The 12,500-nt window shown below is 37.5% G+C and overlaps 1 protein-coding gene across 1 annotated transcript in view; it reads right to left on the minus strand.

The window, feature by feature from the left end:
• Positions 1–4,717, minus strand: part of LOC135212542 (glutamate receptor 1-like) — a 13,462-nt gene extending 8,745 nt beyond the window's left edge. The window contains exons 1-5 of the mRNA XM_064246070.1: positions 4,299–4,717; positions 2,568–2,726; positions 1,318–1,412; positions 864–997; positions 414–628 (exon numbers count right to left, since the gene is read on the minus strand). Of these exons, the coding sequence (XP_064102140.1) occupies positions 414–628; positions 864–997; positions 1,318–1,412; positions 2,568–2,726; positions 4,299–4,367 (672 nt within the window). The 5' untranslated portion in view covers positions 4,368–4,717. The remainder of the gene's footprint in view (positions 1–413; positions 629–863; positions 998–1,317; positions 1,413–2,567; positions 2,727–4,298) is intronic.
• Between the last annotated feature and the right edge of the window lie 7,783 nt (positions 4,718–12,500).

Here is a 12,500-nt window from a genome sequence, read left to right on the forward strand (position 1 = left end):
CAGCACCCAGGCCCTTTATAATCCAAGGTCTAGACCTTGCTTTATTCGGGGCAGTCTCCCTGAGGACTGCTCAGTTGGAACTAAAGAAGTTCAAACGAAGGTGTAATGCATTACTACCTGTTATCTATGTATTCATTCGTTCATTAATTTTCCTGGTCTAGAAAGCGATTTCATGTTTCCGTATTCCCATTACTCTGTTACTTCTTTCTGACGACCACTATTCTTTGGAAGCTTGAATTTCAAGATAGTGGCCCTGTGGGCTTGTTACCTCTGAATAATAATAACATTGATAATAACTGATACATTAGAAAAAATAAAGATCACCGACGCTTTAATTCCGTTCGAAATACCGAAGACGACTATGAACTCACTGTTACTTACGGTCTAGGTACCTAGACCGTGCTGTTACTCACCATCATTGCAGTGTAAACAAAGCTTTGAGCCGGCAGATACGTCTTGATTCCGGAGTGAACGAGCTCTTCCATGCTGTCGAACGGCAGCCTCACCTTTGGCAGGGTGAGCATGGCCATCAGGTTGCTCCTGTAGACGGTGCTCACCACCATGGAGAGCAGAAGCCAAATGCCCGTGATGATCTTGATGGACTGGCCACTCAGGTACCAGGAGCAAGCTGCAAAGATGAGGTGATTCATGAAAGTAATTTATCAAGAGTTCCCCTACAGTTGAGTAAATGTGCCTTGTTATTGAACTTCTCAGTTCCAGAGGTCCTTTATTCCTCACACCGTTGGAGTTTGGAACAGCCTTCCTGGGGATGTTTTCTAATTGGAACTTCAAAAATTCAAGCGAAGATGCAATGCATTACTACATATATTGCATAGAGAGAGAGAGAGAGAGAAGCTACTCACGCTGACCAATGAACGCAGAGAACGTCCAGAAACACGAGTACCACAAACTTTTAGAAGGAAGCTCTCTCTCCTGCATCCCTTGACCGTTGTCGTCCTTCCACTGGATCATCTTCGCTTCCTTGCTTTCGTCCGTCCTTTGCAATGAGACGAAGTTAATATTTTACATTTACAGACTGAATTTCGATTGATTTTGAGCTGTGGTGCATGCAAGCAAGCTATGTGACGGCATAGGTCTTTTCCGAGTTACGTGAATGGCAGTCAAAAAGGGAGGGAAAACTCAGTCATTTGAATTCACTTCGAAAGAACAAAATAACAAAATGTAGTTAATGCTTATAGGGACCAACAACATTGGCATGAATGGTTGATAGAGCGTAAACATTTGAGGCATAAGAGAAATTCATGATACAAGAACTAACCCATTGCCGTCTAGTGACCAGCCCCCCACTTTACTTACCCGGTCGAGATAGTTGGTTCTACCAGTTCCCTCCGCTGTATAAGGAAAATCGCTCCGCAGACAACTATGAAAACTAGGCCCAAGTACAACCATAGCTGTTGGGCACCAATAATCATAAGGAGTGTGTTATTTTGTTATTTGTGGTTGTCATCCATTCTTTATCCCAGTGCTAAGAAGAATTAATCAGTTCATCTACATGCGCTGTCTGTCGTACTATATATATATATATATATATATATATATATATATATATATATATATATATATATATATATATATATATACAGGGCCGTTTCTAGGCACAGGCGGTCGCCTGGGGCGCCATTTCCTTGGGAGGCGCCAAATTGCCATCCAAAATTAATATATAAATAAATGAGAGAAGTATTACTTTTACGTGAATAATTCAAATAAATAAATACAAGTGTAAACGCGAAAATAAATGAATAATGGAAGTGTTAATACTTGATGCAACGGTGTTTAATGTTTCGGAAAAGTTGGCAACACTGGATAGGTAGATGTCGTCAGTATCAAGGAGCTTTAAAACTAAGACAGCCGCCTGCTCGCGACGCCACCTTAGTTAAGTTCTAAGCATCGTGTTTACACCAATCTTTACTTCTTTTTTTAAGTCTTCTTAAGTTGTCAACGCAGCTGCCAAGCAATCAAGATGCTAGTTGTGTTCGAAATTGTTTATGTTATTATTTCCAGCCTGGAGGAAAGGGGGGCGCCATAAAGAGTTATTGCCTGGGGCGCCTAATGAACTAGAAACGGCCCTGTATATATATATATATATATATATATATATATATATTATATATATATATATGATTGTAATCACTTTAGCAAGTGATTCATTTATCACACATATCCACAGGTGAAAAATAAGAGGCGGGGTGTAGGTCCTGACCGGTTTAGACTTTATTTCCAAGCCTCCTATTTTTCACCTGTGGAGATATATTATATGTATGTATGTATGTATATATATATATATATATATATATATATTATATATATATATATATATATATATGGTGTACCTTCCTTTAGCCATCGTTCATACAGTTAAGATCCAGCTTTTAGGAAATACAAAAGTGAAATATAATTCTACTGTCATTTAGTTTGATTTAGTTTACTATGTTATTACCACTATCGCTACCAATGTTCCTACTTAAATTACTTTTGTAGGGATCTATTGGGAACTCACTCTTTCAAGCCAGCTTTGGCCGAAATTCGACGTTCAATTCAGTCCTCACCTCAAACGTGAAGGGTTTGAACATTCCGTTCACGTCAGATTCGAGTCGTGGCCACTTGTGAGCCAGCACCTTCTCGTCCATGGTGACTGGGACGCTGAAGTCGAAGTAGCGAGCCCTGTCTTCCGTCATCGACACCATGACGCCGGACATGTCTGCCTCCTTCAAGGTGAAAATCAGTGCACAATGACGACAGACGGACAGACATACACATACAGATATATTATATATATACACAGACAGACAACTTCCCGCTTTTTCTTGAGAATTTGTGAGCAGAATCTTTAGGTCGGTTTTCGGTTCAAGAGCAACGTCGGTCGTTCCCTGAGAGAGCAAGTATTAAAAGACGTCGAATTTACCTCCAAGAAAAATAACTGTTTATCCAAGGGCAAACTTTGATAATTATGTTTAACTCTCCAAGTACCTTGATGTCGGAGTCACGTACCATTCATTTGCAAATTTAAAAGCATGATACACATACTGAGAAATTTATAAATATACATACATACATTTTATATATATATTTATATATATATCAGGGTGACCAGACGTCCCGTATTTGACGGAATTGTCCCATATTTAGGACATTTGTCCCGTGTCCCGTATCGACCCTCCCCGGGACGCCTTTTGTCCCGTATTTTCAATATTTGAAAAAAAAAATTACAATCTATTAGTGAAATTTTACAAAATACGGGGTAAAGGCGGCCGCCCAAAATTGGCAACAGTGCAGTGGGCTGAGAACGAACAAATCTGTCCTTGGTATTTGATTTTTTACACATAAGGCAGCATGACCGACAAAAAGTGTAACTAAAAAGGAAGTGAAAATATGTACTTTTAGACCAGAGAGGAAAAATTGCAGTGATTTCAAGCAATGGCTCGTCCCCCAAAACAACAACAAAAGCGGAGCATACTGCAAAATATGCTCGAAGAATTTTAGCATTACGCACGGTGGACTGAGGGATATGCGACAGCATGGATCAACAGCCGCACAAATCAAATAAACAAGCAGCCTCAGCTGCAGCAGTGTTAGGAATAATATCATTATTGCCCAGCCCAAAACAAAAAATTCTACAGAGGCAAAGAAGGTATATATATATATATATATATATATATATATATATATATATATATATTATATATATATATATATATATATATATATATATATATATATATATATATATATATATATATATATATATATATATATATATATATTGTTCAACTACCTCTCCAATTTAGGTGTCCCTTATTTCAATTTTCAAGATCTGGTCACCCTGATATATATATATATGTATATATATATATATATATATATAATATATATATATATATATATATATATATACATATATATATATATCAACAGCCGTTGCTAGACCACTGCAGGACAAAGGCCTGAGACATGTCCTTCCACTCCCCTCTGTTTATGGTCTTTCTGTGCCATTCTATAGCCGCAAATTTTCTTAACTCGTCAATCCAGATATATATATATATATATATATATATATATATATATATATATATATATATATTCCTTATCTAAATATTTGTGACTGTTAATGCATGCACACCTAAATGACTAACTTTTGTATGCATTCAGGGGTTGGTATCTTACAATCGTGCATACATCATTTTAGCCTTACACTTCTACATATGAACGAGGAAGCAATTAAACGACAGGGCCACAAAAAAAAACAAAAAAAAGGAGAAGAGGAGGAGGAGGTCACGAACCTTTTTAAAGATGACTCCCAGGAGCCCAATCCAGGACCCGTTGGGAAGCTGTTGTCCCATACCTCGCATTTCAGGCGCTTTGAACTTGACGCTGATGGAGAATGAAGGAGAGAAGAAAAAGGTCTGGAATTATTATTCTTTTCTACGTCGAACTTTACCGCTATCGCTGGACAGAATGCCAGGAAAGATTGCTACGAGATGTCGTTAGTTACTAACTAGGAGTCGAGGGAATGTCAGCAAAAGTCACACACATATAACAGAGTTGACAATTGAACGACGAAACAAAGGCAAATGAGGTATAGCCATGAACAAAGGAAGTGTTCTACGTATCATGGTATTGTGGCAGTAAAGGTGTTACTTATTATATTGTCTTGATTTTACTCGCTCGTGCTTGTATTTACATGCATCTTAGGAAAGGAGTGGCTTCTTGAAAGTAATCACGTCTTATCTTAAAGGCGGTAGCAAAGTAACTGATAGGTCACGGGACGCCCAGGGCATTCTGGGAACTACAATGCCTCGTGACCTGGTACAGGTGCCAATAGTCCCTGGACCACACAAGTTTTTTTAATAATTCTACCGGTTTCCAGTTGGCGCTAGTATTATCCTAATGTTAAGACCGAAGGTTTGTTAGTTATGAAAAATACAAATTGATTAAAAATTTGTCATATTTCTAGTATGTATGTTTTTGGTTATAAAGACTGATATAAGAATATAAAGGAAAAAAGGCAAGGATTTAGATTACGGCAGTAAACATAATATTATAGAGAAGGAGAGATGACAGACCTTCATTGACAGATATAGTTTTTCAGACATTTCGTGTTTAGTCGCAGAATTATCATCATTTACCGAACATGCAGAAGGACTGTTCATTACGTAGGGTAAGAAAACTCGAAAGAGTCTGATGCAGACATAACCAAGATCATTTTAAGGACTGTGTAGTCAACGGAATGAAATTCTACTTTGTATTCATCTTAGAATTAGATAGTGTAAGCTCTCATGCCACTACGAAACTAACTCCTACTGCAAAAACCATCTCCACGGGTCATCGAATCACAAATTCGATATTGCCGACCATTTTGCTTAGAATTATCTAAATCAATTTAGCCAATCTTTCGTGCCTTCATTGCAGATGTGGTCTGAGATCAACGTTGCTCATTTGCTAAATTATATATACTAGAAGGAAACCGTAACTAGTAGCATCCCTCACACCGTTGGACTGTAGAACAGCCTCCCTGAGGATGTGCAAATGAAACTTAGAATCTCCAGCGAAGATGCAGTGCATTGTTTCAATAATTATTTACATTCTTATTTGTTTATTTATTGGTTAATTTATCTGTTAATGCAATAACTGATCTCCTATTTCTGTATTTCCTCTTACCTTCTGTTACTTCTTTCGAATGAACACCTCAATATTCTTCAGAAGCTTGACTATCAGAACATTGGCCCCTTTGGTAAGGTTGTTCCATATGGATAGGGTTCATCTTCTGAATATTAATGCACATGCACTCATTTGCGACCGTGTGGCAACAAACACTTACTTGTAATGAAGCTGAATAAGAAAAAGAAGAGTAGAGCCTTACCATCTCCCCAACTTCTTCTTCACGATGTCTATCACCTCCAGCATGACGCCGGAGACGCGAGGAGGAGAAGAGCCTCTTACTAGGAGGTAAGGTTCCCACTGACGACATCGCCGAGAGAAAACACAGGGATTATTATGAATAGCACGATGGTGATATATATATATATATATATATATATATATATATATATATATATATATATATATATATATATATAAAGGTAATGCCACGGAGGAAAAATGAAAAGACGAGAAATATCGAGATCTTTCGGTCTACACGAATCTCTACTTTAGGCACAACTGATCAGAACAGAGCAGAAACAGTACAAGTAGGCTCAGTGTACAAACTTGTACTGTTTCTGCTCTGTTCTGATCCGTTGTGCCTCAAGTAAAGGGTCGTGTAGACCGAAAGATCTCTGCATTTCTCGTCTTTTCATTTTTCCTCCGTGGCATTACCTTTATTTATATATAGCATCACGTTTTATATATTTCGTGATCAAGTCATTCAAATATATATATATATAATATATATATATATATATATATATATATATATATATATATATACATATAGTATATATATATAATATATATTATATATAGTATGTATATATATTATACAGTATATAATTTATGTAGAAAACAGGCGTTGTATGCAAAAAAAAAAAAATAGAAATGATATGTACACTACCGATAGAGAGAGAGAGAGAAAGTAGCGATTACTCACTGTCTCCACCGCAACATTGATGCAACTCATATTTGCTCCTTTGCCGACTTCGCTGCCGATGACCAGAGCGGTGAACAAGAACCAGACAATCACTATTTCCGCAGACTTCCCCATTCCTCTAAGGAGATAAGTTTCCGTTAGTATCGCCGTTTTTATGACGTCGGAAAATGAGCAAATAATCCACGTTTTGCATTTTTCAAGACTTGCCCAGTTACGAAAATCTGAAGTGGTTCTTTCTGGTCGGGCATCCGTAGCGGTTGTCTTAGAAATAACAGTAAGCAGTTGTTCCACAAGCACACTTAAGCGTGCACTAGCCCTTTCCATTCGTGCATCATTCATCTCTGCCTCGCATTTATCCTCCATGATCAAGAAATCTGCAAAATACTTACTGTGACGAAGCTGGACTGATTGCACTTTAAATAGCATACCCCCCCCCCCTTTTTTTTTAATCCATGCAATCATTAACCTTTCTCCTTGTATTTGCTCTTCAGGTATTTCATGTCGATGAACTTCGATAGACGTGTTTGCAACTATGTATACTTTTGTACCTCACTGGTTTTCCGTTTGATATTAAGCACTCGTCTTTGCCAATTCTTTGCAGGGAAATAAGTCTGGATTTACTGATATACTGTTATAGCTGTGTTTGTACTTAAAGAAAACATCAGTAAGGCAAATCAAGGAACGTTATTTCGTCGGTTACATATAGGGCTTCCCATAATTCCCTCAAACTCAGCCTTAATCTGGGTACTTATTTGTATTTTATGGTTAACTTTTCTTCCGTTGGAAAAATGAATGTAAGAGCCATCTCCACCTTCCTTCATATAAGGTCTTGGCTTGTAGATACAAACTTTGATTATTTCTATATAACCGAAATAGTCATGTTTTAAGGATGTCTTTTACATCCATTTGTTACTATTTAATTTGTAGATGCTGTTGTGGTGCAGTAATCGATTTTGAACTGCAAGAGCAAAACGGTGTTGTCATTACGCTTTTTAAACTCGCCCAAAAAAAAATCTAGTGGTTAATGAAAGAACGAATAAGCCTTCATATTGTACTTCATTGTCTCTTGAGGATACAGACGATTATTTATGATGTTTTCCCCCTAATTTTTCATACCAACCGATTTGTAAACTTTCTCGTAAACATGGATTTCATAACTCTTCACTTCCAGAATAAAACTTAATGCAAATATTTTTACAGCAAAATCCTGTGTAAAAGTCTTCCATTTTCTCCTGAAAATGCTGAAACTGAGCGTCTAAGTCCTTGGATTCGCGATTATTTTGAAATCAGCCACCACTCTCTTGACATCATGTATATAAGGAACAAGTAGAAATTTGCTGTCTTGTTAAATTGATTACTTTTTTTTAGGTTAATTTTTGTTTAGGTTTGATATATAAACTCTCCCATTTGAATGCTGCGAATTAAGTACTTTGCCTCCATCACGTAAGTGACCAGTAGCGGAGAATTGTTGTTGAGTGTGTATTGCATTATTACATTAGCCAAAACCAGTCAGGTTTGGTGTTTACCAGATTGTATTCTGGGACCTACTCATGATTATAGTGTTTACTCGCCATAAATAATTATTGGCCTTGAAAACAAGGTAGTATTACATTAGCCAAAACCATTCATGTTTGGCGTTAACCAGAGTGTATTCTGGGACCTACTAATGTTTATAGGGTTTACTCGGGATAATTTATTGGCCTTGAAAACGAAGTTGTGTCGTGTAGGCTAGTGTTTGTGCCCATGACACAACCCTTTGGCAATTTTTCACCGGTAGTAATGCAAAGAAAAGTGGTCACTTTCTGGAATTTTACTCTGCAATTTTACTTCGCTTCTTTGTTTAGTCACATATAGCATTTAAAAGAGTTATAGTTTCGATTGTAAGTGATAGTGATATTACGGAAAGTAAGAACTATGGTAATTAGCTCTGTACAACAAGAAGTTAAATATGATGGATTACAAAAGACTGAATTAGCTGTCGCGAACTTATTAGAGCATTTTGTTCCAACAGTGATAAGTTTGCCGACATGATTTTTTGTAAGTTTAATATACATACATGTAGCAATTCTTTGAGTATTTTTAAATACGCCAAAGAATAAAATCTTTGGAATTCAGAACAGCTTACAGATAACTCATTGTTTTAACGGAGATGAATCTACCCTGCTTTGCAATGACCTCGTTCAACCTTTTAGGTACTGACTGGATAAGGGTCATGCATAGAGAAGGGTGGCCTCTAATGTTTTCCCAGGCATCTTTAGCAGTATCTATGAGGTCATCATAGCCCTTTCCTTCCTTCTGCCAATCCTGATACATAATACTCCACAGATTTTTCGTGGGACACAAGTCATGTCCCTTTGTAGGCCAATCAATGAGTTCAACCTCTGGATGTTCTTTGACCCACTGCATTACATCCTTGCTCATACGGATAGCACTCTTGTTGTGTACTATCCTGATGGTACTAGGTGCAGGGAGTGCCATAACTCTGACAGTAGGCAAGACAACGTCCTGAAGGATGCTTATATACTCTTTACTAGTCATCCGTCCGTTGGTGCAGAAAAGTTCTCCTGGTCCATATGCCCACATCCAACCCCAGATTGACAAGCGTCTAATGCCAGTTGGGGTATATGTCAAACCCTGCTGCCTACAGTGCAATTCTGCGGCGGCCGTTTCCTTCAACGAAAAGGACTTTTCACCCAAAAATATGGCCGTCTTCCAAAACTCTTCAGTGGCAGCAGAGTACTGAAGGGCAAAGCCAAGGCGCGCCTCCCAAACAGCTTGTGAGAGGTTGTGCCCTTTCCGCCTCCTGTATCGGTTGAAATGACTTTCAAGCAGACGGCGTCGAGTTGTCTCAGGATGGCATTGCAACTGAAGATGACGAGTCACCTGAGCAACTGATAAAAATGGATGACTCATGACGGATGCGAGAATGGCGGCATCCTCCAGCTGTGAGGTACATCGTGGTCGTCCGCTGCGGGGCCGAGTCGCTAAAGAGGGTTCCTTCCGCCATCGAGAGATCCATTTCCAGACGGTTTTCCTCGAAAATCCTATCTCACAGGCAATCTCAGTCAGTGACTTCCCGGCCTCCCAAAGTTCGATCAACTTTTTACGGCGAGAAATGGTTTCCGAATCGTTTGCGCTTCTCGCAACCATGTCTGGAAAAAGAATCGAGTTATCCGGTTGTTGAGTTGTTGTTTGCTGAGAACGCTCGGCGAGTCGTCTTAAGTTTAGCTGTGGAAATGACGCGAAAATGATTCCAGAAGGAGAAATCTCATCTTCTGTGTTTCTGTCATCTCAAAATACAAGTAATTATCGACTGAGAATTTATTCCTAATTAAAATTTCTTACCAGTTCAAGGGTTGTTTCATGAACTGAAGACTGCGTTGTACTTAACATATATCTTTTGATAAACGTTACTTCATGTGCACACACACACATACATATATATATATATATATATATATATATATATATATATATATGTATATGTATATTATTTATTCAATAGACTGGTCCCAGTCTGTCACGTTACGTATTTTGGCTAAAACTTTTTTTGGGTAAGTCTTTCGGTAGGGGCATCACCGTCCGATAGTTTCTACTTTGTAAGCTTATGTTGGCCTTTTTCTATTTTGCTGCAGTTTGGGCAAAATGAAAGAGAAAGTATCTGTAAAAATGAAGGAAAAGATGAAGAAATATAGGTGAATGGAAAAAATAAAGTATTTTAGGAGTTTTCACAGGTGCAACACGATTACTGCCAAAGCAACCACTTATGAGATCACATGATGTGACCCTCTAACTCTTGACCCTATGCTATGTGTGTGTGTGTGTGTGTGCGCGCGCATTCAAGCAAATACAGTGTACAAAAATAAATCTACATCATATATTTTTGTGCAGATCCACGTACAAGGCTTTTCTCATTACTGTATAAATAAGTATAGAAAACTTATTCCAAAGCAAAGGTAGACATACACAAATATTTCGAAAAATTATAGAAAAATGAATCCAGAGCCATCAGCCTAACTTAGAACAGTAGAGGAGTGGTTACCACTGGTCTGCGGCCACTAACCCCCGCAAAACTCACCGGAAAAACTGGCTTCCTTGCCTGTGGCAGTTCTTGTTCAACTGATGTAAAGTTGCCTCTCATTGAACCAATGTTGAGAGCGGCAGTGTCTCCTCCCCCCTAGTGGCCCAAGGACCAAGCATGCGCAGTTTTGCGTGACCTTAAAACCCTTCTTTTCATATTCATTCCGGTTTCCGTAAACCTGTAATGGGGAACCAGCAGTGTTGTTCAGCGCAGAGCCATTGACAAGTATCCTGGACGTGACGTGAAGAGCAAACGTATCAGAAAGTAAAAGCTGTCAAAACATTTCGCCTTTGTGAGGTTGCTTTACATGACATTTAAAAAACATAAAACTGACAGCAGTGGTAGTAATACACAGCATACATTATGAGTTGCCCAGTGGCGGGTCTAGAACTCTTTCAAGAGGGAGGGTCACTTATGGGTTTTAATAATAAATAATAATGATATTATATATATATATATTATATATTATATATATAATATAATAATCTATATAGATATAATATTATAATATTAATATATATATATGTGTGTGTATAATATATAACACGTACACACATATGGTGCAATATATCAATATTTATATATGTATGCACATACACAGTAGTAGCTGTAGTTGTTGTTTTTGTTGTACAGTTGTTGTTGAAATAATCGTTAAGCACATTTTTGCTACTAATAATCACTCATTGAAAGAAAATAACTTTCTATTATTCATTACCTTGTCACCGAAAGACTAGGCCTGACTTCCCTTGTTTCTGAAATTGACTATCTTCTGTAGTGGTTTTCGGTGGTTTCATGAGTAAATTATACGTTAGTTGAAAAAGGTGGTATTATAGATGTCTATTTAATGTGTATATACATACTTACTATATATATATACTCTATATATATATTGCTATATAACGACTATATATATATTATATTTATATATTATTATTATAATGATATAATATATATTATTTATAATAAAATAATACTATATATTTATATAATATTATAATATTCTAATATACGATATTATAATAATATTAAGATAAAGAATAGAATAAGATAGATAGATATAGATATTTAGTAGGATATATATATTTTGGAAAAATTGAAAGTGGGCTTCCTTCAGCATAATATTCTAGTGCACGGATACAGTGTTTAACTTTGCTATATGTATATGTAAGTATATGTATATAATCATTCGCAATTTTCATTTCCTCTCTTAAAGTGAATTATGTAACTTTTGTATCCAAACACTGTCCATAATCGAGCGGTTTTCAAGAAAAGTCCTTTGATTTTGCAGAATCACGTTCTGGAAAAAAAAGCATGGTATTTCTACAGAAGCAGCCCGCACGGACTGCAAGGAACGTAACCACGGATACGACATCCACTACGGATTGGGGCGTCCAATGTATTTCGCCGTGTTTAGTACTGGCCCCGGGGGTGGTTAATTACAGTCGTCCGAATAAATATTACTTAAAATTCTTGTTCAGTAGGTAAAACTGCATAGCAAAACTGCAACTGCCATAGTCTAGGTCGCCGCGGATAAGTACCCTAGATCTACCAAAAGGATGAGTAGAAAAATGTTTGTAAAAATACAAAGAGAATCGTAGTCGGGTAGTAATGCATGGCGTCTTCGCTTGCCCTTTTTTGGAAGTTCCAATTGCACGACGTCCTCAGGGAGGCCCGTCTCTGTGCTCATGCTGGATCCAGTCGTAGAAAAAGGCTTAAAAATGACGTGGGAATCACAAGGCTGAGCCCAATCCAAGCAAGAAAGTTGGTTGGCGCAACATACCCATGGGAATCGCAAAAACAAGACTAGGAGCTCAG

Source organism: Macrobrachium nipponense, chromosome 41, assembly GCF_015104395.2.
Source record: "Macrobrachium nipponense isolate FS-2020 chromosome 41, ASM1510439v2, whole genome shotgun sequence".
NCBI lineage: Eukaryota > Metazoa > Arthropoda > Malacostraca > Decapoda > Palaemonidae > Macrobrachium > Macrobrachium nipponense.